Source organism: Nasonia vitripennis, assembly GCF_009193385.2.
Source record: "Nasonia vitripennis strain AsymCx chromosome 5 unlocalized genomic scaffold, Nvit_psr_1.1 chr5_random0004, whole genome shotgun sequence".
Classification (NCBI taxonomy): domain Eukaryota; kingdom Metazoa; phylum Arthropoda; class Insecta; order Hymenoptera; family Pteromalidae; genus Nasonia; species Nasonia vitripennis.
The window spans coordinates 1,379,131-1,401,746 of NW_022279655.1; the positions used below are offsets into that span (position 1 = coordinate 1,379,131).

Sequence of the window (22,616 nt, forward strand, 5' to 3'; positions counted from 1 at the left end):
TAATATTTATTTATTATTTACATCTACGCTGCTATTATTTAATTTTATAACATTCATGTAGCAAGGAGATTGACATTCGGCTGACTTGACGACTGCAAGCTTAAAATTTGAATGGCGCCGTGAGAGTGAGAGAGACAGCACGATAGAAATTGATGGCTGCCGCCATCTCGCGGAGCGTACCGAACTATCGCTTTCCGTCCCCTCGCCGCTATACGAACCGTTCTTCTATATGAAGTCTATATTCGTTGGTATAGATGTCCAAGCCAAGTCTACCTCTATCGCCTGACACTGACAGACGACAGTACTGCACTTATACTGACTGCACTGAACGCCTCTACCAGAGTCTTATTATATATATATATATATATATATATATATATATATATACAGTGTTGACTACGGCATATATATTCGTCCCTATATACTACCAACTCTACTACATATCACATAGGTTATGTTTAACTTTAAATCTTTGTAATTCTTCCGCGAAAGTGTATCTTATTACCATAATTGCAAAGACAGTTGAAAATTCAACAAATCAACGTACTCAACTGACTATATATTAAACACGCAAATGTAAATGTATACCTTCTTCGGTTTCTGGAAAAAATTCGTGGTGAAACATATTTACTTGACTTGTATGAACATTGCACATTCTTATACAGTAATATTGAAAATTAAATAGCAGCCTTATCTTTTTGTAGATTTAGCAAATGTATTTTTCGTTCGAATGTATATTTTGACAATTCCAAAATATTCCTAATATCATGAATGAATTTTCTACTGACGGAGACACTATTTTCCAGGTAAAAACTATAAGTCAAGAAAAATTAAAAAACAATGAGGTTAACATTCAAAAATTTTACATGAATTTTAATGCAACCTTGCTAAGTTAAATATATTTATACTTTTACTGTAAAATATACACACTTGTTCTTTTGATTACTTTTTAGAACCCAGACTTAAAACCATTAGAAGATGTTAAACTAACAATAAAAAACAGTGGAATTGCACAAACTGTTCCTGCATTGGTGAGATTCAAAAGTGAATAAAAAATCATAATTTTGTATCTTTACAGATGAGAATTAATAAATTCTTTTCAGGATGAACACTGGGTAGAAAAAAAATATTTTTTAAATTATGAACCAATTGTTTTATTTGATGAAGAAGGTAGAAGTATTATTGGAGCTAAGGAACGGTGGCTAGAAGTTGTATCTTATATTTTAAATGATTTAGATTGGTTATTGCGCTTGCCTTTCTACAAGTAAGTATATAAAAATATGCTCTTTTATTTAAACTTTCATAATGTTTAAAAATTCAGGATATTTTAACTGATAATTTTTTTAGATTTTGGTCTAATATTGTTTATAATTCAAGAATAATGGATTCAATCACCATATTCTTACAAGAAGCACCAACTTATTATGCACTAGAAAACTTTCCTAACGATAACGACCTAAAAGAACATTTAGATAGGTTGCGATATGTTGTCTTACTTATTTTAGCTAGGTTAATAACCAATAAAGAAAGCCCTGCAGAATATATGAGTCTGTCTGAACATGCACATTTACTGTTTCAAAAAAACATATTTACTGTGCCAATTTTTATGGACATATGTCAACAGTATGGACGTAATAATAGGAAAATTGTAAATAAAATTGTAAATTCTGCGTTTGCATTAGAGCCTTTATACAATGAAGATCTTAGAGAAGCTGTTCAATTTATAATTAAGGTGAAGTATTTGTATGATTAAATATAAAATTATTAAATCCAAATGATAATATCTTGTACAATACATTTTGATAGTTTAGGCTTTGAGAGATATTGAAAGGAGATTTGAAGACTGCCCTATAGATCAAGAGGGAAAAGCTGTACTATTATCAGAAAGAGGAGGCGCGAATGTTGAAATAAATTTATCTACCTTAGAAGATTTGATACTGTATCTCCTTGACACAGTTTCTACAATTAATATATTCATAAATATATATCTTGCATCTATAAATACTTTTAAGATAGAATGTTTCATAACAAAGTGAGAATTGTTATATCAATACTATTATAACATTGTTATGTATTAATAATTGTAAATTACCTAAAGGTTATTAATTACTTGTACAGAATAATATCAGTGTATGCTAATACAATACCAGAAATGTACAAAAGGCTAGATGATTTAGCATTTAAGGATGAAACTATAGCAAAATATATGGAATTAAAACATCGACTTGATGTTGCAAGAGTAGAAATTTTGAATATTTACAGAATGCTTGTTTACACAGATGTCAAAAATACTGTTGAAAATAAGTCAGTAAATATATTTCTTCTACAAAATAGCGGAGTTAAGTTAATCAGAACTACATTTATTAATGACAATTTACTTTTATTATAGGAATGTTATTTTAAATTCAGAAACGGAAGAAATTATAGAAGATTTTTTTAATAATCTGACACATGCATTATCCGAAAAAGAATTTGCCATCGACTATCATAATGTGTATCCGATCACCGATGATGTTCAGCAATTAATAGATTCATACAAAAACATGTATCCTTTTGTTCAACATTTTTTGAGTTTGTTAGGGTTTGGATTTTATTTTTCCATTTTAACTAAGATATGCCTTACAGAAACAAATTGAGCAGAATGTAATCTTAAGGCATCTATTAAATGTTATCTCAATATTTTTTTTACATAGATATGTAAATTATTGGAATTACTTTAAAACAAATCATTCCTTAATTTTTATAAATAGAGATACAATGAAATGTGAATTTATTTTAAATTCTATTTTTACGTATTTAGATGAACCAGATTTTTCTGTGGCATCTACTTCATTTAAAAGTATTCCTGTAAGTACTCAAAGTTCTATATTAATTTTCATCTCCATATTCAAAATAAGCATAGGTTTAAATTTCTAAATTCAGAAATCTTTGGCTGGACCTAGCAATAGCAAAAAAAACAGGAATTCCGAAGAAGTGGATAAGAATGAAGTTGCTGGATCATCTAAAGAAATTACTAGGACTAAATCTGATGTTGTCTCTATAATTTCAGAAATAAAAGACATTCTTTGTGACCTTGGTGAAGGATTTTTGGAGGTAATGCTAACGTAGTTATAAAAGTGTTTAACTTAGTAGTTATTGCTTAATTGGTTATAAAATGTATGTTCTTGGAAATAACAATGTATTTTGGTTTTGTAGATGTGTCTTAAGCATTATAATTACAATAAAGAAGCTGTTATTAATGCTGTATTAGAAGACTCATTACCAATTGAACTAAAAAGTTTGGATCGTAATCTTCCATTTATTCCACCAGATCCAGAAGTAAATCACGTTATTAATACTAGTACATTATGTATTTACATTACTACCTATACTATGTATATTTCAATTTATATAATAAATTACAGGAAGCATCTGCTACTATCGATAATGCGCTCGGAATGCAGAGGTTAAATATATATGATAATGATGAATTTGACATCATGACTAAGGATAATATAGATACTTCTAAAATACATAAAGGCAAAAGGTTGGTATTATCTTATTTTTTTTAGTAATTATGCCACGTATATTTATAAATTTATTATATCAATGCTTCTTCATTTACAGAAAAGACAAATACAAGAACTTTAATGAACTTTTGAATGATAAATCTTACATTGCGCAAACGAAAGATATTTATAACAAATATACAATTGTAACCAATGAGTATGATGATGAATATGATGACACCTATGATGACCAAGATATAGGGTCTAGTGCTCAGGATGATATTGTAGAAGTAGATGCACGACCTTTTACAATACCTAGGGTTAGTTGGAAAAAAATCCTGCAACAATGTTTATTATGAGTATACAAAGCAATATAAATATAATATTAATATTCTTACAGGTACTTCGTCGACAAGTCAATAACGACTTTGAAGATACTGAAGAAAATAATGATTTTAATCATGTATCGGAAACACAAGTAAATAAAGATAACTTTGTTCAGGATCCAGCTCTATTAAGAGCAAAAGCCGAGGAAAGACGACTTTTGAAGCAAGGTTTTAGAACAAATAATTCTCCTACTAAAAATGTAGTTGGTAAGTTTCGTTGTTTAGAACAAGTATTTTAACATTTTGTGTAAAATGCGTAATGACGATTATGATTTTCTGGTGAGCTCAGATTTTTAACGATATTCAATCTAGAAAAATAAGTTAATTTGTTTTTTATCCCTTTAATGCGAATTTCATGAAAATTTCTAAAGATCAAAAAATATTTATTGCTTTTTGCTATAATTTTAAAAGAGTGCGAGTGCATTCATTTTATAGAAAACCAAACTAAATGTGTATAGGGAGTATATTGTAAACTATGCGAAAAATATTCAACTATTTTATATAAATATATATACATTTTTTTTTCTTCTCTTACAGGGAATCCAAAAGGTCAAGGACAAACGAAAGAAGTTCTGGATAGCCGCAATAAAAAAGGCAAGAGTAAAGCAACAAGAGCTAATCATAATCGTCGTGCTGGGTCGCAGTGGAAACGCAGTCACGGAATGGTTCCGTCGTAAATACTTATTTATAATTTAATTAAAAGAAATAACTTAGGCTACTGTATTTTACACTTGTCATAAATAAAATGGAAAATTTCCATGTTGAATTTTTTGTTTCAATTATATTTTTTAATATTTAGTGTCGAATGAAATCTATAAATTAAAATGTATAGACGAAGGCTTTTATTTAAAAATTGTAATGCATTTAAAACAATAGAGAAGAGTGATTTTATGAATCTGTTGAGAAACTTTTTAACAGATTATTAGCAATCAGTGGTGATATGAAAAACTAGAAAGACAAGTACTTACCATTTAAACCATAAGTATATTTTGTAACTATGAAACACAAACACGCACGCACGCACGCACACACACACACACATATATATATATATAAAATTATTTTTCTTTCAAGTAAGTAATCAGCATTATCTTTTTATGTTGATTACTGAACATTTGAAGATAAAATAAAAATTTCACAAGGATATATTATTCGAATAGAAACATTTCAACAAATTTATAAAAAAAACCTTTGATTTTCAAACATAATTTTTAAACTGACTACATGATTTGAATAAAATCATTTTTTTTTTAATTTTAATTAACTGAAAAGTTTTATGCCCACGTACATAATACATGGAGTACATTTATCATAACATTCTTTATTCCTTATGAGTACAGAAAAAAGGTTTATATGTCTTTATTGGTAAAAATAATTATTTAGTTTGAGCTATAAGTACTTACTAATAACTAAAATACAAATTTTTTACATAATAATAATAAGTAACGCTAATAAATGCTTGGCATATAACCAAGCATGCAAATCATCACATTTTATATTTTGAACCATAGTGCGCAAAAAACGCTTTTCTTAAAATTATAAACTGTATTCATCTTTTCAAATGATTAACTAGTTAGACTAACTGGTGACAGAATCGTCGCCAATAAAGGCTAAATTATCGAAACATTTTTTTTGTTCGTTTACAGAATTATGCTCTATTTGTGATTGTTTAATTGGCTGCCTCTCATCTGCACTAGAAGATAGGTGCGAATTGTAAAATTGACACATGCTAACTTTTCTACTTGAATTCAGCATTTGGCCTACACTTGGTGTTATTGGTAATACTGGAATAAAGCTGCTGATTGGTGGCCAATTCGGATCTCGCTGTAAATCATGCTGTAGCCGCAAATACATTTTTTTAGATTTTTCTGGTTTGTGCATTCGAACTTTAATCATGCGTTCAATAGCCCACTCTACAAGAACATACTCCACGCAGAAAGATATTGCAAAGTTGATGAGAGCAAGTCCTAAAATTACAAGTCTCCAATTGAAAACTGGCGGTACCATCAGCTGCATCAAATTTGCAATCCACTGAGCAGGACTAAGAGTTATGTACAAACAGACAGCTAACATAGTTAATAACGACGCGAGAAAGGTATAATTCGTGTAAATGGGCTTTCTGTATGGTTTGCCCCGTGAGAAAACCACCGCCAAGATCATGTATTGAAACATCGAAATGCAATATACTGAATAGTTTTCATAGCAGCTATAATTTTGATCGTCTTTCATGTGATACGGGGTAAACCATGGTTGAAGCTGCACCCCGTAAAATGCAGTAGCTTGAAAAGTTATTATCAAGAATATTTGGGAGGCCAAAGAAAAAAGAGGAGCGAAACTTATAAGACTGGTCATTGGCGGCGTTCGATTTAGCTTACCCGTGTAAGCTTTCGTCTTTCCGAAGAAAAACGCAAAATTGACTGCAAGGAAAATGTCAATAAATAAGAATTCGAAATCTGCGAGGTTCGAGTCAATGGAGTAAAGAATTACAGTAGACACAAATTCAGTCAACGAATAATTGACCATAAATTTAAAAATCCCAAATGACGTTACGAGTGCAGCTCTGCCTTGTTGTATAATTGTTGGCACACATCTTATATCGGGTATTCGAGAAGTAAATGGACTGGCCACGCTGAAAACAAAATTTAGCGAATTAATATATTGAAATATTATATTAACGATAGCTGCTTTTACTAGTTCGATAAATTTTAAGAATATAATACACGCTATGCAACTAGAAAGGAAAATTGGCTCTTATTTTAGGCTGCTATATGCCGTTGAACAATGGATATTTTTCGTCGAATTTGAGGGGCCGCGATAATAGTGTCACAAGGCACTTTTTCAGTGTTGGAACGTAGGTTTGTATTGCTTTAAACCTGTACATTTAGAAAATAAGTGGTCCGGGCACGTGCCCCAGCAATTTCTTTTCGCCGTTTTTGAAGTCAAGAAGTGTATTTTTCCCGCGGAATTCCCCATATAATGAACACGGTTTTCCCATTCAGGGTATATGCAGCATATATATATATATATATATATATATATATATATATATATATAATTATGGAACTTAAAAAAATTGTTGAATACGACCTGAAGTACGAAAATTTACGAAAATTATAATATACGTAAGACATCCTTTGGTATTTCCGCATGTATACATAATTATGTATATGTATACAAATTAAATTTGAAAAATAATCGGACAATTATTTAAAAATAATATTGAGGTGCAAAATTTGTATTTACCTGGACTCTGCTTCAGAAAGTGATATACCAACATGAGCTGCTCTTAAAGCTCCACAATCATTTGCACCATCTCCACACATTACTATAAAAATAGACAGAAACAATATGTGAAATATATTGTAATTTATAGATGTAATGAAATGACATTATGCGATATATTGTTCGACATACCTACGTAATAACCTAGTTGCATTAATTCGACAACTAGTTGCTGCTTTTGGTCACTGGTCATTCTTGCAAAAACTGCTCCTTTAATGCATATTCTAGACAGTATATCAAAATAATGCTCCCGTAAAAGTTGCCATGTAATTCCCGTCAAAGCAAATTTATAGTCGCCCCTCGTTAAACCACGTTCTATCGATTCAATACTCGATGTGGTAGATGATAATTCTTTCTAAAATTTAGATAATTTGTTATTATTATATAGTAAAATAAGTCAAAAACGAGATGTACATTCACAGTAATGACGGTTAAAAAAGTAGAGGTAACATGACGAGTTTTAATAAATAAAAATATATACCGGTACAATAGAAAAGATAGCTAATCGCGGCGACAAAAGTAGCTGATTGTTAATTGAAGATCAAATAAGCTAGTTCTGTATAAGTATTATTTATATACAATCATAACTCACGTTTTTGGACGAAAAACTTTGAATGTTAAAAAACAGATCTGGCTTAACATTATTATTTCCAGCTACTATATTTACATTTATCACAGTCTCTTCGTGCGACAGTATTCCGCATTCTTTTGCTACGCTAACTGCGGTTTGTATATTATCGCCTGCAAATGCAAATTATGGATTGCGCATAATTGTGTATGAGAATTGTCTCGCAGCTATTTTAAATTCATATTAAATTTTTCTTATACCTGTTATCATGATGGTTTGTATATTAGCTTCTCTTAATTCTTTAATGACTTTTACAGTAGGGCTCTTAAGTCTATTTTCTAAAATAATTAATCCTAAAAATTCCAAATCTTTTTCAACCATTTCTCTTGACGTTTTCTGGATCTGAAATTACAGTTATTCATAATATGTGATAAACTTTTGTTTCTATTCTATCTATCCGCGCGGCAGTTCAAGATTTATGTTACAGTATACATATGTATTGCACTATGATTATATAGCCAGTTCATATAACGCATCCTTATTGTTATTTTACCTCTGTTTGATCAGCATCAATTTCAGAATATCCAATTGCAATAACTCGATAGCCCTGTTCTGTGTACTTCTGTAAGGTGGTTGCAATGTCACTTGGAATACTGTCTGGCTTGCTCAAGCTCAAGATCATTTCAGGCGAGCCTTTGGTATAAGCTCGAAATTCGTTGGAACCGCGGCGCTGCGCTATCACGGACATGCGCTGCAACGTGCTGGAAAATTGGTACTGCTGCACGATGCTGATTTCAGAAAATGTGTTCATGTTCTCGGTAAGAATTTCGTTCTTCGGCGGCTTGATCACCGCCATGGCTTGCAGTTCGTTGATTTCTTTCAATTCCTCTATTTCTGGCTCTTCCAACGTCCAGCCGGTGCTTTCAAACATCTATATATATATATATATATATATATATATATATATATATATATATATATATATATATATATATATATATATATATATATATATATATATATATATATATACGATTAATAACTTTCAAGTTGCAATTATCAATCAATTCTGGTTGTTTGAATATTATATGTCTGTTTTGTAACTAGGTTATAAAACTTTTAACTATGATGTGAACTATTTTCAAATGAGAGTGTATTTACAAAATATAATTACTAAAAAATTAATAAATAAGACTTTTTGCACTAATTTTGCAATAATTTCGGTTCTAAATAATCTTTTTTAAAAATTCAAATTCTTGTTAAAAGCCAATATTTTAATTATATAAAAATGTATTTACCTTGGCATCGAGTGGATCGCCACTGAGCTCGCCTTCGATGATGGTGAGACTATGACATACCAGCATCCCTTCGAATATCCGATGATTCCGAAGCGTCGACGAGCACTTCTCCGGTTGACTAAGACTGTTGTTATCATTTTTTACCACTCCCATCATGTCTAAACCGTCTTCCGTTAACGTACCAGTCTAAAACCCATTGAACAATTAACACGAGGATATGAAAAATGGTAGAAAAAATACTACTATTACTATATCATTACAATAGCAATGATCGTGTCAATATAAATCTACAGTATATTATTACCTTATCGAAGCAAACACAGTTGATACTCCCGGATACATTGATTGCTCTAGTATTAACACAGTAAATCTTTTGGCGCTTAAGCCGCGACTGAGCATACAATTTCCCTACTGTCATCACGGCTGGAAGGGCTGGAGGAATGACGATTGTGATTATATCCAGAGCCTTTGATGTTATACTTAAAGCTGGAATTCCTTTCGTGGCCTACGAATGAACATAGAAAAAATTCATGCAATTTTTACCGTTGTGATTTATAATATAATATAATTAATCGACATGCGATAAAAAGTTACCTTTGAAATTACGGTGTAAAGAAATGCGCCTAATGCTACTACAGCAAGTATACCCATAAATTTGTACGAATCTTGATCAAATTTAAAATCAGCCGGTGGCGGATACAGTATAGCAGCTACCAGTGAACCCTTGTTTGTTAGCAAGCCAGTTCTAATTACTTTAGCAAGAACAGGCTTTCCGCCAAAATTTCTGTAAGATGAAATCAGACACTTTATATATATACATATATATATATATATATATATATATATATATATATATATATATATACATAGGAATTGAAATAATTAGGCACACCAGGTTTTTTTTTTAATGAGGACGAATCGTGAAAAAATTGAATAGTTGAAGAGATAATAAGACCATCAAAAATTACTTTGTTTGGATAATAGTAGTGCCACAAAATAACGTGTTATGTGGAAACTCTTTCGAGCTGTACAACACTGGTTGAGGTTGAAGTGGAGTTTTTGTGACTGGAACTGACTCGCCTAGAATGGAAGAAATGCTGCATTTAGTATACAGATGATAGCGATATAAGTGTATGAAAGTAGTACTTACCAGTAAGCATGGATTCATTCACTATGCAAGTGCCAGATAAAAGAACCGCATCGCAAACAATTAGTCCGTGATGTTTTGGCAGTTCTATTATATCACCTGGAACAAGTTCGACACTTGAAATGCTCTCAAACTCGCCATTGTGTCTTAATACTTTGATGGTTTCGGTCGATGCCACTGTATTTCTTAAACTAGTCTGACTCTGGGAACGTATACATATAGCATAACTTAATCTCAGACATATCAAAATTCGACTAAACTAACTTATTTAAAACGCGTATTATGTACATATTTTTTTATTGTTATATTGTTAGGTAGAGTGACCCAGGGAAAAGCGAACACGTATATACAATCTATATATTTACAATAATAGTATATTGTGTACCAAGGGCGTAAAGTGGGCTTTTTTAGACCGAGTGTGGAGTTTGCAGTACGAGTCGAGGCGAGCTAACGCACGAGCCTTATAGACGAATACTTACTGCAATATCCACACGAGGTCAAAAAACCCGCTAAGCCCTTGGTGCTCACCATAGTTTTTGTAACGCATGTATTGATTTTCGAGTTTTTTGTGCCTATAAGCTTTTTTTGACTGGTACCTCAAAGTATTTATAATTCTATATGATACACTATATACACGCGCGCGCGCGCGAGTGTGTGTGTGTGTGTGTGTGTCGCGGTACATGTTTTAATCATTTTTACGAATGTTTCAAAGAGCGGGAAAAAATCCATTTTATTCCACACGTGACCGAAATGGTCACTTTTTGTCCCTGAGATGCTGGGCAGAAGTAGCAAATTTGAGAGAAAAATGACAAATTTGCAGGAAAAAACGAGAAAATTTGTGGGAAAAAAGTAAAAAATTTGAAAGATTTGACTCCGCTTTTTAGGCTCATAATGTGGCATTTCGGCCAAAAGTGTAATAAATGCGGATTTATGCTACGTAGTGCTATATAATAGCGCGGAAATCTACTCGCTTAGGCAGTACAAACCCACCCGCAGAAAAAATCTGTTACTTTTGCTTTTTAAAAAAGTGTTGATGTCGGTGTATTTATTGAATATTTAATGTTTACAAAAATGTAATTTTACTTTGAATGTTCGAACAAAAGCGTAGTTATGCCGTGTTAAAAAATATAGTCACGTCAGGTTATCGCACGTACGAAAAAATGTTACAAAAAATATGATGTGCACCAAGGACTAAGTGGGCTTTTTTTAATTATTGCGCTATATAAGCGCGAGATAACGAGCTATTATCTTTATTCTTACCTTCCGCGTTTGTAGTATCGAACTTGCAATACCAAAAACTGACATGCAAACAATTGCCACTGAATAATATACATAGCCTTCAGGTAGCCATACTCCCAAAGTAAATATTTGAAAAATATAAAAAGGATTTAAGATTTCGAGAACGAGCAAAACTCCAATGGACTGCACTGGCACAAGAATTTCATTGTTGCCATAAACGATTCGTCTGCAACAAAATTAAAAAATGCAATTTGATATCGAATTCACCGATAGATGTTTTTACAATTGTCGAATTAAAATATACTAACCGTAGTATTTGCTCTTCTCGGGCAAGGCCATCATTCTTTTCTTTATTAAGATCTGAGCAATTTATGTATGAATCGAGACCAGTAAGTTTGGAAAACTCACACCTTGTATTATCCCAAATGTAACACAGTTTTTTACACCAAAAAGCTCTGTATTCTGGTACTCCAGTTTTCGTGCCATTTAACAAACTAATTTTGAGATCTTTACCTTGTAGTCCTTGAATTAATTGATCGTTCTCTATTGGAATACATGATGTCGATAATGCATTTGAGCTGATCATAAAAACATACATTATAATATATCGCAATATTTATCAACACAGCAGTTTTTAGTGCTGCGACTCCTAAATATAAATATAGCAGACGATCACGAGTATATGTGCAAATCTACGGAAAACCGGACACTTTTGGGGGTCTGAGTGAACGAAATTGAGATTTGAGGCCACACCTACCAGACCAACCTTTTTGGGTTCCTATAAATAGGCTACCCGCCAGAACACGAAAAACCTTGGGTTCCCGCGATTTCGAAATACTTATTTTTTTGCCTGCTGCTAATTGCTATAGTCACTCGTGGCGACTCGTGCGTACACCTTTAATTCACATAACCCCAAAATTTAATGAAAGTTTTTACTTACTTCAAATCTAATTTTACGATGTCAAAACCATATTATTGTTCGATCTAATGCTTATTTATTAATAATAGAGTCATATTAATAAGTTATTTGAACAGGCGTTGATGATTTATTATCTTTTTGTACGAGTTTTAAAATTGTATAACCGTTGCCCAATGGATAGTGTACTTGACGAAATAATAACGCATCTGTTGGCCAATAGATGCCGGAACTGTTGGCCAAACTTCATAAAATTGGCCAACCGTTGGCGAATGGTTCGCGAACGTTTCTACCAGGGAAAGTAGAAATAACGAGCTTTAATTTGAGCCCCGGATGGTTGAAATTGACGGCTGGGATCAAAAGTTATAAGGATTTTAAAAATGGGAAAAATCGCTGATTTTCGTAAAAAATCCAAGTTTTCATGATTTTTCGCAATTTTCAAGCCAAGACTACTTTTTCCCTAGGCAATTATTTTTAACTCACCAGCCCTCAAATTGAAGCTCTCCTCTAATACTTCGATACTAGTAATACACATTTTTGGATTGCGCCTTCAGACACTGAGTGGGTAAAGTTGAACCATGGCTAATTTTCGTTAATTTTCCTCATGTTAAATTCCCATAAGAGAATTTAAACTGCCCGGCAAAAAAACAAGTATTTCGAAATCGCAGGAACCCAAGGTTTTTCGTGTTCTGGGTGGCCTAAGGAACGCAAAAAAATTGGTCTGATAAGTATGCCCTCAAATTAAAATTTTGTTCACTCAGACTCCCAAAAGTGTCCGGTTTTTTGCGGTTTTGCACATTTAGACACACACCTTAAGTTTGACATTGATATAATTTTAACATCCTTGACGAAATATGATTTATATTTTCCTTGATAGTCATCCTGCAAATTTATAACATATTTCACTGCTCAATATATATTTTGCCGGTTAATTATACATTATCACTTATAATAATAATAACATAATACATAGTTTTTATTGCTACAAGAGAAAAATACGTACAATGATAAGAACTTTTACTGCCTGACTTAATGCACACTTTGAGTACATCGCATGGAGATGAAAATATGGATACCAGTGGAAAAAAAGGCGAACACAACCAATGGTCAGAATATATGCAATGAACGTGAAAATAGTTTTCGGCCAACTTCTTTTAAAACCATAAACTTGCTAAAATCATAATTGAAATTTAAATAAAAGGGACGAAACAATAAGTGATGCGTATAAGTACACTTAAATTAATAATATAGTGTTTGGTACGTTATTTTTACATGCAAATAAAAGTTCATACAATCGGTATAATTTATAATGCTCAATAAAGTGTGTGTATCAAAATCCATGAAAAAGTACTTACCATATCTTCATCTTGACCACTGTTTAATTTTTGCTTAATAATCTCACAGTCTGTTGCATTTGTAAAACCTATAAAAACAATAGAAACATATTCAAATGTGTGATATAAAACATATCATAAATTGCAAATTGCTTCATAGCGAACAGTATAGTATATTGTCAATTTAAGGGGGTCTCAAAGTCGATTAAGAATTCAAATTTTAGCACCGCAAAATAGCAGACGAAAAAACAATGAATTTACCTATAATAATTAATAAAAGCAAAATTATAAAAACCATAAGGGTTAATTACCTTCCGTTATGTATTAGTTATCCATAATTTTCCAAAGTTACAAGTTATTATATATCAAAATGTCGCCGAGAAAACCTTGAAAATGGGATCTTTTATATTTTTAATTGACTTTTAGGCCACCTTATAAACACATTGCAGGTTCATATTCTCAAGACTCACTTCCATTACTGATTTGATTATAGATATTTATATCGCCACATCTACTACATCGAGTCCGATAGTTTCCGAACTAAGCAAAAGAACGTAAGTCCAAGCGCACTTGTTTTTGTGAGCGGTGCAGAAATTAATGTTCTACAGTTGATTTCTTTCTACTGTAAGTTGAGGTGTTTGACAAAAGCGCACTCTGATCGAATCTTATCAATATTATACATATACTTGAAGTCCCTATAGCAATAATTTCTTTGGGTATAATATAATAAGATTTAACTGCCCTTTAAAATGTGCAAAGAATGTAAAAAAAATGCTATATATATATATATATATATATATATACACATATCGCATCTCATGATGATAATAAATAACTACAGTAATAGTAGATGTTTCAATATATAAATAATCAAATCATTATGTATGCAGCAATAATATAAATTAATTTTACTTTACATTTTAAAATATGAGTCCAAAAGAGACCTAAAGTTCAATATTCTGAATCGTATATAGCACTGTTTTTATATTACAGTTTTGATGATGGAATCATTTTTTTAATTTGGCAGAACTAATTATTGCAAAGGTCTAGATAGGTTTATACTTACTATTCAAATCGACCATAATCTCTTTCTAACCACTGGGATTCAAGCGAAAATTGTTCTCATTAATTAAGAATGGTTTTGATTCTGAAATAAGATCAAATATTGAATTTAATGTATGGCTAAGTAAAATATATGTATATAGTGTCTTTCCCGTAAAATTATAATTTCTACAAGAATGCTGCGATGACCTGCATCAATAAATTCTACTTTTTATTCAAGATAAAACATTAAAAACATGGAATAGTTAAATCGCCTCTTAAAAATTCACCGTTTCGGTAATTTCGCATTTATTATCTTCCAATCGCATAATAACCGCTATTATTTTTCTTTATCAGACGTTTTAATTGATTGTTGCGCTAGCGACTTCCTGCAACTAAATTATCCTGCGAGATACTGAATTTTGAATAAAACTAGTCAAATGTTCTAACTTTAATCACTAATAATATGCAGTTTCATAGCACGAAATAAAAGTCACTTTCTATATAGTATACAAACCGAAAAATTGTATAATTTTGTTAATATATTGTAATTTTAATAGTATTCAACTATATGCGGGTGAATGTTAAATCGATTCAATTGTTTTTGTAGAGAAATCTATGGTTGCACATATCAAATTGTAGGCTGTAAATTGATGAGAACCGTACATGATTGTAAAAATGATCAGCTGTGTGTGAAGAAATATCCTTGGAGATTGAACCCAAGGACTTTTGCATCATTCAAAATGTACACAAAAGCTGAACGACTCTGCGAATTTGGCGTCGGAATCATTGAAACCAATTTACTTCAACATGATGTACATTACATATTATATAATATATTATGTTATATTTGTATATTTCAGGTTACGATACTATGTAATAAGCATTAAATATAAAAAACCCGTAAAAGAAAAACTTTCTTTCGATTTGTTCTTTCAACGTTGACGTGTGATTTCGAAATTCCAAAAAGTCTTTTTTCATACCATGCGTATTTAGTTGCAATTAGTCGCGTGTACTGCTACATGCAGTGAAAAGTGGTTTAAGCACTCATCACTGATTCGAGAAGCGCGCACTCTGCCGTGAAACGATTTCTGGGTGCAATTGTTACACAACCGCTCACACTTGAGACTTATGCAAGATTTGTATTATTTCGGTAAAGCAAACCACGCATCTAGTTAATTTTTAATTTGTCTAGCTACTGTTCTCAAATAGTGTGTTGCAAAGTCTATGACTAAAATCGAATAAGTCATGCAATTAGCTTGCATTTCATATGATCATGTATATGATATATATTTTTATTCATTCTAATTGTAATATGTAAACTTGATTTTCTCATCCTACGTATCGAAATATAGATACAACACCAAATTAATTAATACATATTTCTAAATTCATGCTTTATATTATAATATTATAATATATATTTATTGATATATATAGCAATATCAGTTTAAAACTAATAATTAAGCCCCGGATTCGGCCTATAGGCAGCAAATATATAATGAGTAAGAAACAATTTAGTTACGTGAGTGGTACGATTTTTAATCGCTTCTTTCAGTGTATAGGAAAAAAGACTTATTTGCAACTAATGAGTGAACATCAGTTTTCACGAACAACCCGTAAACTTGCAATCGGTCTCGAAGGTAACTTATAATTGAGCGCATTTCAAACGGACAAACTCATGTGCACACAACGTCTAATTGGCACTAATCTGATACTTATAGACGGCTTTTTGATCGCGTTTGACTCGGAATTAATTCGAAATTAAGGATATCGCGTGTTCAAACTTAAAACTTGTATTAATATAATGATGCAGCTAATATCTCTTTTATATGATACTATGGCAAAATATTATTTACAATTAGACTATATAAAGCGCTGAAATAATACGTTTTTACGCATAAAGCGACTAATGGTTCCGTATATTAAAGAGACACTGTCTATCTATAGAATTATAAGCAGAGAGAAACAGATAAAATAATCATCCAAGTACAACTCACCAGGAAGTTGACGTGTTCGCTCCTTGCTTTTGTGACTAACCAACAAATACACAACTTTTTCGTCGCGTTTTACGCATTCCCAATATAATGCACAGGTCCGAAATATCGTTTAAATTTTCCTTATCATCGAGTTATGCATATATATTTGCTTTTGTATGATGGCTATTTCAATAAAGCACACGTAATGTGCTTTGTGCTGCGACGGACAAAGAAGTTCAATTATATATACATATATCGAATATGTTTCTTCAAAAGTTAAATTATTTTAAATAAAAAAAACCGTCTTTCAATTATCTGATCATAGTAATTGATGATTTAAGAGAAACAGTCTGCGCCGAACGAAACGCCGCGCGAAACTGACATTTTAAAGTAACTGCGGTGTAGTTTGACCGTCATTTCGAAACTCCCCCACTTTTAAGGACTTACACGCGTATATACGCTTCTTCTTAACTGCTACTTGCTGATAAAACAATGCGCCGTATTTTTGCAAGTTTTCAGTCGTTGAAGCCTTGGTAAGCATGAACGAATATCTGCATATGTTTCGCAAAGTTATAAGTGTTTCTCGAATAATTTTTTTTTTTTTTAATGATAACTATACATATTATCTTCCGTTGCCGGCGATGCTGTGTATGGGAAATTCTGCGGGAAAATACCATTTTCTGGTTGGAGAAACCGAAGAAAACAAATATTGGGGCACGCTCCCGCAACATTTTTTTTCTTATTTTACATGTTTAGAACCATGCAAAACCACGTGCCAACATCGAAAACGTGCCTTGTGACACTGTTTTCTAGGCCCCTCAAATTCGTCGAAAAATAGCCATTGTTCAACGGCATTTACCTAAAGGATAAAGGTATAAACATAAAATGTATTACGGTAGGAACAGAGTATCTTTTTTCATGATTTTTCCGCATTTTTAATTACGCGTATAACTTTTGAACAAATCAAGCATTTTTAACGCATTTTTTTTAATTCAAGCTCTTTTGCCGCACTCTGTTCCTACCGTAATTTTCTGTTTGTGCCTTTATGCATTCGGTACATGCTCTTGAACAATGACTATTTTTCGCGGAATTTGAAGGGCCTAGAAAACAGTGTCACAAGGCACTTTTTCGATGTTGGAACGTGATTTTGCATAGTTCTAAACATGTACAATAAGAAAAAAAAGTTGCGGGAGCGTGTCCCAACATTATTTTTCCGGTTTCTCCAAATAGAAAATGGCATTTTTCCCGTAGAATTCCGCATATAGACGCATCATCAGCAAGGAACGCTGTAACCCGATCGAGACTTAAACTGCGGCGTCGTTGTCGTTTCTCCTTTTTCTTCCTATGCATATATGCGTGTTCTTTTTTCTGTCATATACAAGTATGAAATAATCCAGATGCACTGATGTCACATATCTACTTATAATTGGCATAGAATTAAGACTTTTCACACATGCTTTATATGATTATACAAAAATATTAGTTAGTATGTAATATACGAAAAAATTTGAATTACTTAAAAATGTCTATATGGATACATATATTTGTGTGTGAAGCTAAAATTGTATACAAAAACGTTATTTCCAAGTAAAACGCTGTAATTTTTTATGTTACATCGTAAAACTTGAGATTGCCGTACCGTAACAGCAATTAAAATGTACAGTATACTTCGTTCAAATAGAAGATTGTGTACTGATATAAGCGAATGCTTATCCAGGAAACAATTTTTTTAGGTGTTACTAAATGCTTATTCATCCGTCGAATCCGAAGTTATTCGTAAAAAACTGTAAACGCTCTATACAAGAAATATAAATAAGTAGTAAGGCAAAATATAAAAAGATATTGTCTATATATACCTATTATAAAAAAATGCGAATATATTACATAGTCGGTGTTTACTTCATCGGTCGCACACAATCACATATTAAAGCTAATGAGCATATATATATATATATATATATATATATATATATATATATATATATATATATATATATTATATATATATATATATATATATATATATATATATATATATATATATATATATATATATATATATATATATATATATATATATATATATATATATATATGTATATATATATATATATGTATATATATATATATATATATATATATATATATATATATATATATATATATATAGTACCGGTAGTTTAAGATTTAGAAAATTCAATATATATATATATATATATATATATATGCGTTTAATAAAAAAGCTCGAGGTTGATATGCTATATTCATAAAGTGAAAAAAAGATCATTATACATATTATAGTTTGTGTCAAATCAGTTCACTCCGCGTACGTATAACCGTTACCGGTTATATTTTTAAGAATTACAAAAGTGTTTCGTATATAATTTTCATCATCACATTATAAAGATATTACAAACCGATGAACATAATTATAAGTTCATGCTATATATACATATATATTTAGATAGGTTTCATTCCATAATACACTGAAAAAAAAACACAGTCGTTTCTGCTGTAAAGTCCGGTATAGTTTTAACCGTTCTGCCACCGTAACGACTGTTCAGTAAGAACAACCGTGTGCCACTGGTAGTTTTTGCGAGTCGCGACTCGTAAAATTGGTCGCTTACGCGGGAGACCAGCAAAAACGGCCGAACTGATTCTTAAAAACTGCTGAACTCTACGGTAATGTTGGCGAGTCTTCGTACAATGACGGATTACTGGTGCGAGTTCAATTAAAATGGCTGTGTTTTTTTTCAATGTATACCTACCGCGTTTAAGCCTACTATCCGTCGTCGGTTCGCGAAATATCCATCTTCAGTGTATATGTGCAAATCCAGAAAAAACCGGACACTTTTGGGGGTCTGAGCGAATGAAATTGAGATTTGAGGGCACGTACACCTCCCAGACCAACTTTTTTGGGTTCCTAATAGGCTACCCAGAACACGAAAAACCTTGGGTTCCCGCGATTACGAATAATACTTATTTTTTTGCCGGGCACTTTATGGGAATTTAACATGGGAAAAATAAACGAAAATTAGCCATGGTTCAACTTTACCCACTCAGTGTCTGAAGGCGCAATCCAAAAATGTGTATTACTAGTATGGAAGTATTAGAGGAGAGCTTCAATTTGAGGGCTGGTGAGTTAAAAATAATTGCCTAGGGAAAAAGTAGTCTTGGCTTGAAAATTGCGAAAAATCATGAAAACTTGGATTTTTTACGAAAATCAGCGATTTTTCCCATTTTTAAAATCCTTATAACTTTTGATCCCAGCCGTCAATTTCAACCATCCGGGGCTCAAATTAAAGCTCGTTACTTCTTCTTTTGTTTTAAAATTTTAGATCAACCTTTTAGTTGTTTGATCAGTTATATATATGCCCATCAATTATAGCTGTTTTTTATCTTTTTCGTGTCATATACATAGCTGATGAAACAAGTAAAATATTTGTAAAATCTGATTTTTAAAAGCGAAATTAGAAAAAAAGAGCTTTAATTTGAGGGCCGGATGGTTAAAATGGACCGCTCGGATCAAAAGTTATAAGGATTTTAAAAATGGGAAAAATCGCTGATTTTCGTAAAAAATCCAAGTTTTCATGATTTTTCGCAATTTTCAAGCCAAGACTACTTTTTTCCTAGGCAATTATTTTTAACTCACCAGCCCTCAAATTGAAGCTCTCCTCTAATACTTCCATACTAGTAATACACATTTTTGGATTGCGCCTTCAGACACTGAGTGGGTAAAGTTGAACCATGGCTAATTTTCGTTTATTTTTCCCATGTTAAATTCCCATAAGAGAATGTAAAGTGCCCGGCAAAAAAATAAATATTATTCGTAATCGCGGAAACCCAAGGTTTTTCGGGTTCTGCGTGGCCTAAAGAGCCCTAAAAAGTTGGTCTGGGAGGTGTGCCCTCAAATCTCAATTTCGTTCACTCAGACCCCCAAAAGTGTCCGGTTCTTTCGGGATTTGCACATATGCATATAGGAGCAATATGTATTATTATGATTCTGTTGTGGTATATCGACTAAAATAATAGTATATTGTTCAACTAGGGGGGGGGGGGGGAAACGAGCTATTACCGTAGAAATTGCCCTCCCCCCCTTGTTACACACTGTACTTTTTTCGACAAGTGCCTGTAAAGACCCGTTTTCATGCATATAGAGTGAATGGTAAGTAAATAAGTTGCGCCACTCCCTTTCAAAAATTTTCAAAATTTTTCAAAAATTTGAATGTTTTTGAGTAGCGGGAGGGAATAGCCATTCCCTCCCGCACGCTCGAAATGAACAGTTTGCCATTCACTGTAGATGCATGGAAACGGGTCTTTTTGATCATGCACGTGTTAAGAAAATATTATTGTATACATAATGATACGAAAACATTGTAATGTAATACTTTGACAATTATATATCTCTTCGATTGACACCTTGACCAACAAAATTGCTTTATTTATAATGATCTATATCTCTTTTTCAGGTGTGCTTTCAAAATAAATAAGACTTCGCAGTCAAAAATTGTTATATAGGTCGAGGTAATAATAAAGGAAGTAAAGTAAGGTAGTGTCGTTGACAAAGTTTATGAACTTTGATGGAGTCAGATTTATATCACAACATTATTATTGTTATTGCAAAAATAAATTATAATTGTTGCATGATTATTGGGCATAATAAACTATGAAAAAAATTTTAAAAAATATACTGAAAAATAAATGAATTGAGCGTGTTAAACTGGTTTTACATATATGCGTATAATATCCCTGATAGCACAAAACTGTTAAATGACGTTAAAAAAATGTGTTTAAAGAAACGAATAAATGTATTTTTCTAAAAGTTAAAAACACGTTGAAAAACGGTCGAAAACACGTTTAATGCGTGTCCGTATAATGTATTTTGATCGCCCACTATTCAGAGCTTCATGCTTTTGACAATAGCATTGTCAAAAAGTTTCTTACAACGATTTATAAACGATTGATAAACATTTTTTATTTTTGTGAACCGCAATACAATTTCAAAATTTACGGACATTCTGAGCGTTTTTCAAGAATTTTTTGACGCCTGTTTATAACTTTTTGAGCGTGTGTGTGTGTCTTTTAACTATTTATTCTTTATGTATATTTTTAATTGTGATGATATTACTAATAATCATGATATTATTATATGAATACGCTGCGTGTAAAGAATTGTTCTCAAAAAATATTTATATATGCGATACTCGGCCGAAAATTTCATTCTAGTAAATATATTGCTTTTAAAACAATTTTTGGAAAAAATTAAGAACGACTATATGTATACTATACATACTCATATGGAAAATGAGCTTTTATATATTCTCCGCATTTCCTTAGCTACAAATAACTTTTTTCTCCCAATATATGTTGCTCAATATGTTCTATTATAATTGAACAATGTAACTAGCATTTCTTTTTCTTGATCTTGTAGGATTTTCATCCAATTCTTTTTATTTAATAATGGCATATCTGTAGAGAGTATAGATACATTATCGTAATTATCCTGCAAACGCGCGCGCGCACTTACAAAGCTCATGTTCGTACCCGCGCGTTATGCTCAAATAAACTCGATCAAATTGGAATAACGCCAATTATCATGCAATTTTTTATTTACTAAAATCCGCAAGTATATTAGATAAAAGAATAATTAATTTATACTTATAAGGTGCCTATTTATATTCTATACGCAAAGAACTACTATTTATATTCTATACGCAAACAAAATAATCAAGTTATGTATTTTTCTGATTTTCTGATTACGTCAATATAAAAATTCAAATATTTTATAATATATGCAAAGAAAAAACGAGACACGATGTATACTCTTTAAAACAAGCGAGAACTTGCATTAGGACAACCTTGATCTACCCTGTGATCTAGCTGTGTTTTATCAAATCATCATTATCATAATCTCTTCTGCCCATTAGATCAACCTTGA

General features: G+C 31.7%; 2 protein-coding genes and 1 long non-coding RNA gene across 11 annotated transcripts; 2 read left to right on the forward strand and 1 right to left on the reverse strand.

Moving 5' to 3' along the window:
• The first annotated feature begins 341 nt into the window (after window positions 1–341).
• LOC100117796 (activating signal cointegrator 1 complex subunit 2) lies at window positions 342–4,640 on the forward strand. 7 transcript variants are annotated; one of them, XM_031933027.1, is made up of 15 exons: window positions 342–638; window positions 705–806; window positions 954–1,031; window positions 1,104–1,264; window positions 1,348–1,732; window positions 1,812–2,032; window positions 2,119–2,304; window positions 2,390–2,545; window positions 2,751–2,847; window positions 2,923–3,093; window positions 3,196–3,318; window positions 3,405–3,526; window positions 3,607–3,808; window positions 3,889–4,081; window positions 4,412–4,640. In XM_031933027.1, exons 2-15 carry the CDS (start codon window positions 768–770, stop codon window positions 4,549–4,551), a joined length of 2,274 nt encoding a protein of 757 aa, XP_031788887.1. In that variant the 5' UTR covers window positions 342–638; window positions 705–767; the 3' UTR covers window positions 4,552–4,640. The 7 variants fall into 7 exon arrangements, with proteins under 7 accessions (XP_031788887.1, XP_031788888.1, XP_031788885.1 ...); XM_031933028.1 differs by having other exon boundaries at window positions 342–616; window positions 686–806; XM_031933025.1 differs by having other exon boundaries at window positions 342–616; window positions 689–806.
• A 198-nt stretch (window positions 4,641–4,838) lies between these two features.
• LOC100117829 (probable cation-transporting ATPase 13A3) lies at window positions 4,839–17,052 on the reverse strand. 3 transcript variants are annotated; one of them, XM_008205916.4, is made up of 19 exons: window positions 16,980–17,052; window positions 16,700–16,895; window positions 14,725–14,805; window positions 13,680–13,747; window positions 13,328–13,495; window positions 13,136–13,206; window positions 11,717–11,986; window positions 11,430–11,634; window positions 10,173–10,371; window positions 9,991–10,102; window positions 9,617–9,806; window positions 9,327–9,527; window positions 9,023–9,208; window positions 8,278–8,655; window positions 7,985–8,126; window positions 7,749–7,897; window positions 7,289–7,511; window positions 7,118–7,199; window positions 4,839–6,503 (listed from the first exon to the last, which is right to left on the reverse strand). In XM_008205916.4, the coding sequence occupies exons 3-19, from the start codon at window positions 14,738–14,740 to the stop codon at window positions 5,453–5,455; spliced, it is 3,711 nt and encodes a 1,236-aa protein (XP_008204138.1). In that variant the 5' UTR covers window positions 14,741–14,805; window positions 16,700–16,895; window positions 16,980–17,052; the 3' UTR covers window positions 4,839–5,452. The 3 variants fall into 3 exon arrangements, with proteins under 3 accessions (XP_008204138.1, XP_032458038.1, XP_031788883.1); XM_032602147.1 differs by adding an exon at window positions 13,970–14,353 and having other exon boundaries at window positions 16,700–17,052; XM_031933023.2 differs by lacking the exons at window positions 16,700–16,895; window positions 16,980–17,052 and adding an exon at window positions 15,366–15,472.
• A 29-nt stretch (window positions 17,053–17,081) lies between these two features.
• On the forward strand, window positions 17,082–22,464 carry LOC116417900. The gene is made up of 2 exons (XR_004228113.1): window positions 17,082–17,211; window positions 21,148–22,464. It is a non-coding gene; the product is annotated as an uncharacterized LOC116417900 (long non-coding RNA).
• Window positions 22,465–22,616: the final 152 nt, after the last annotated feature.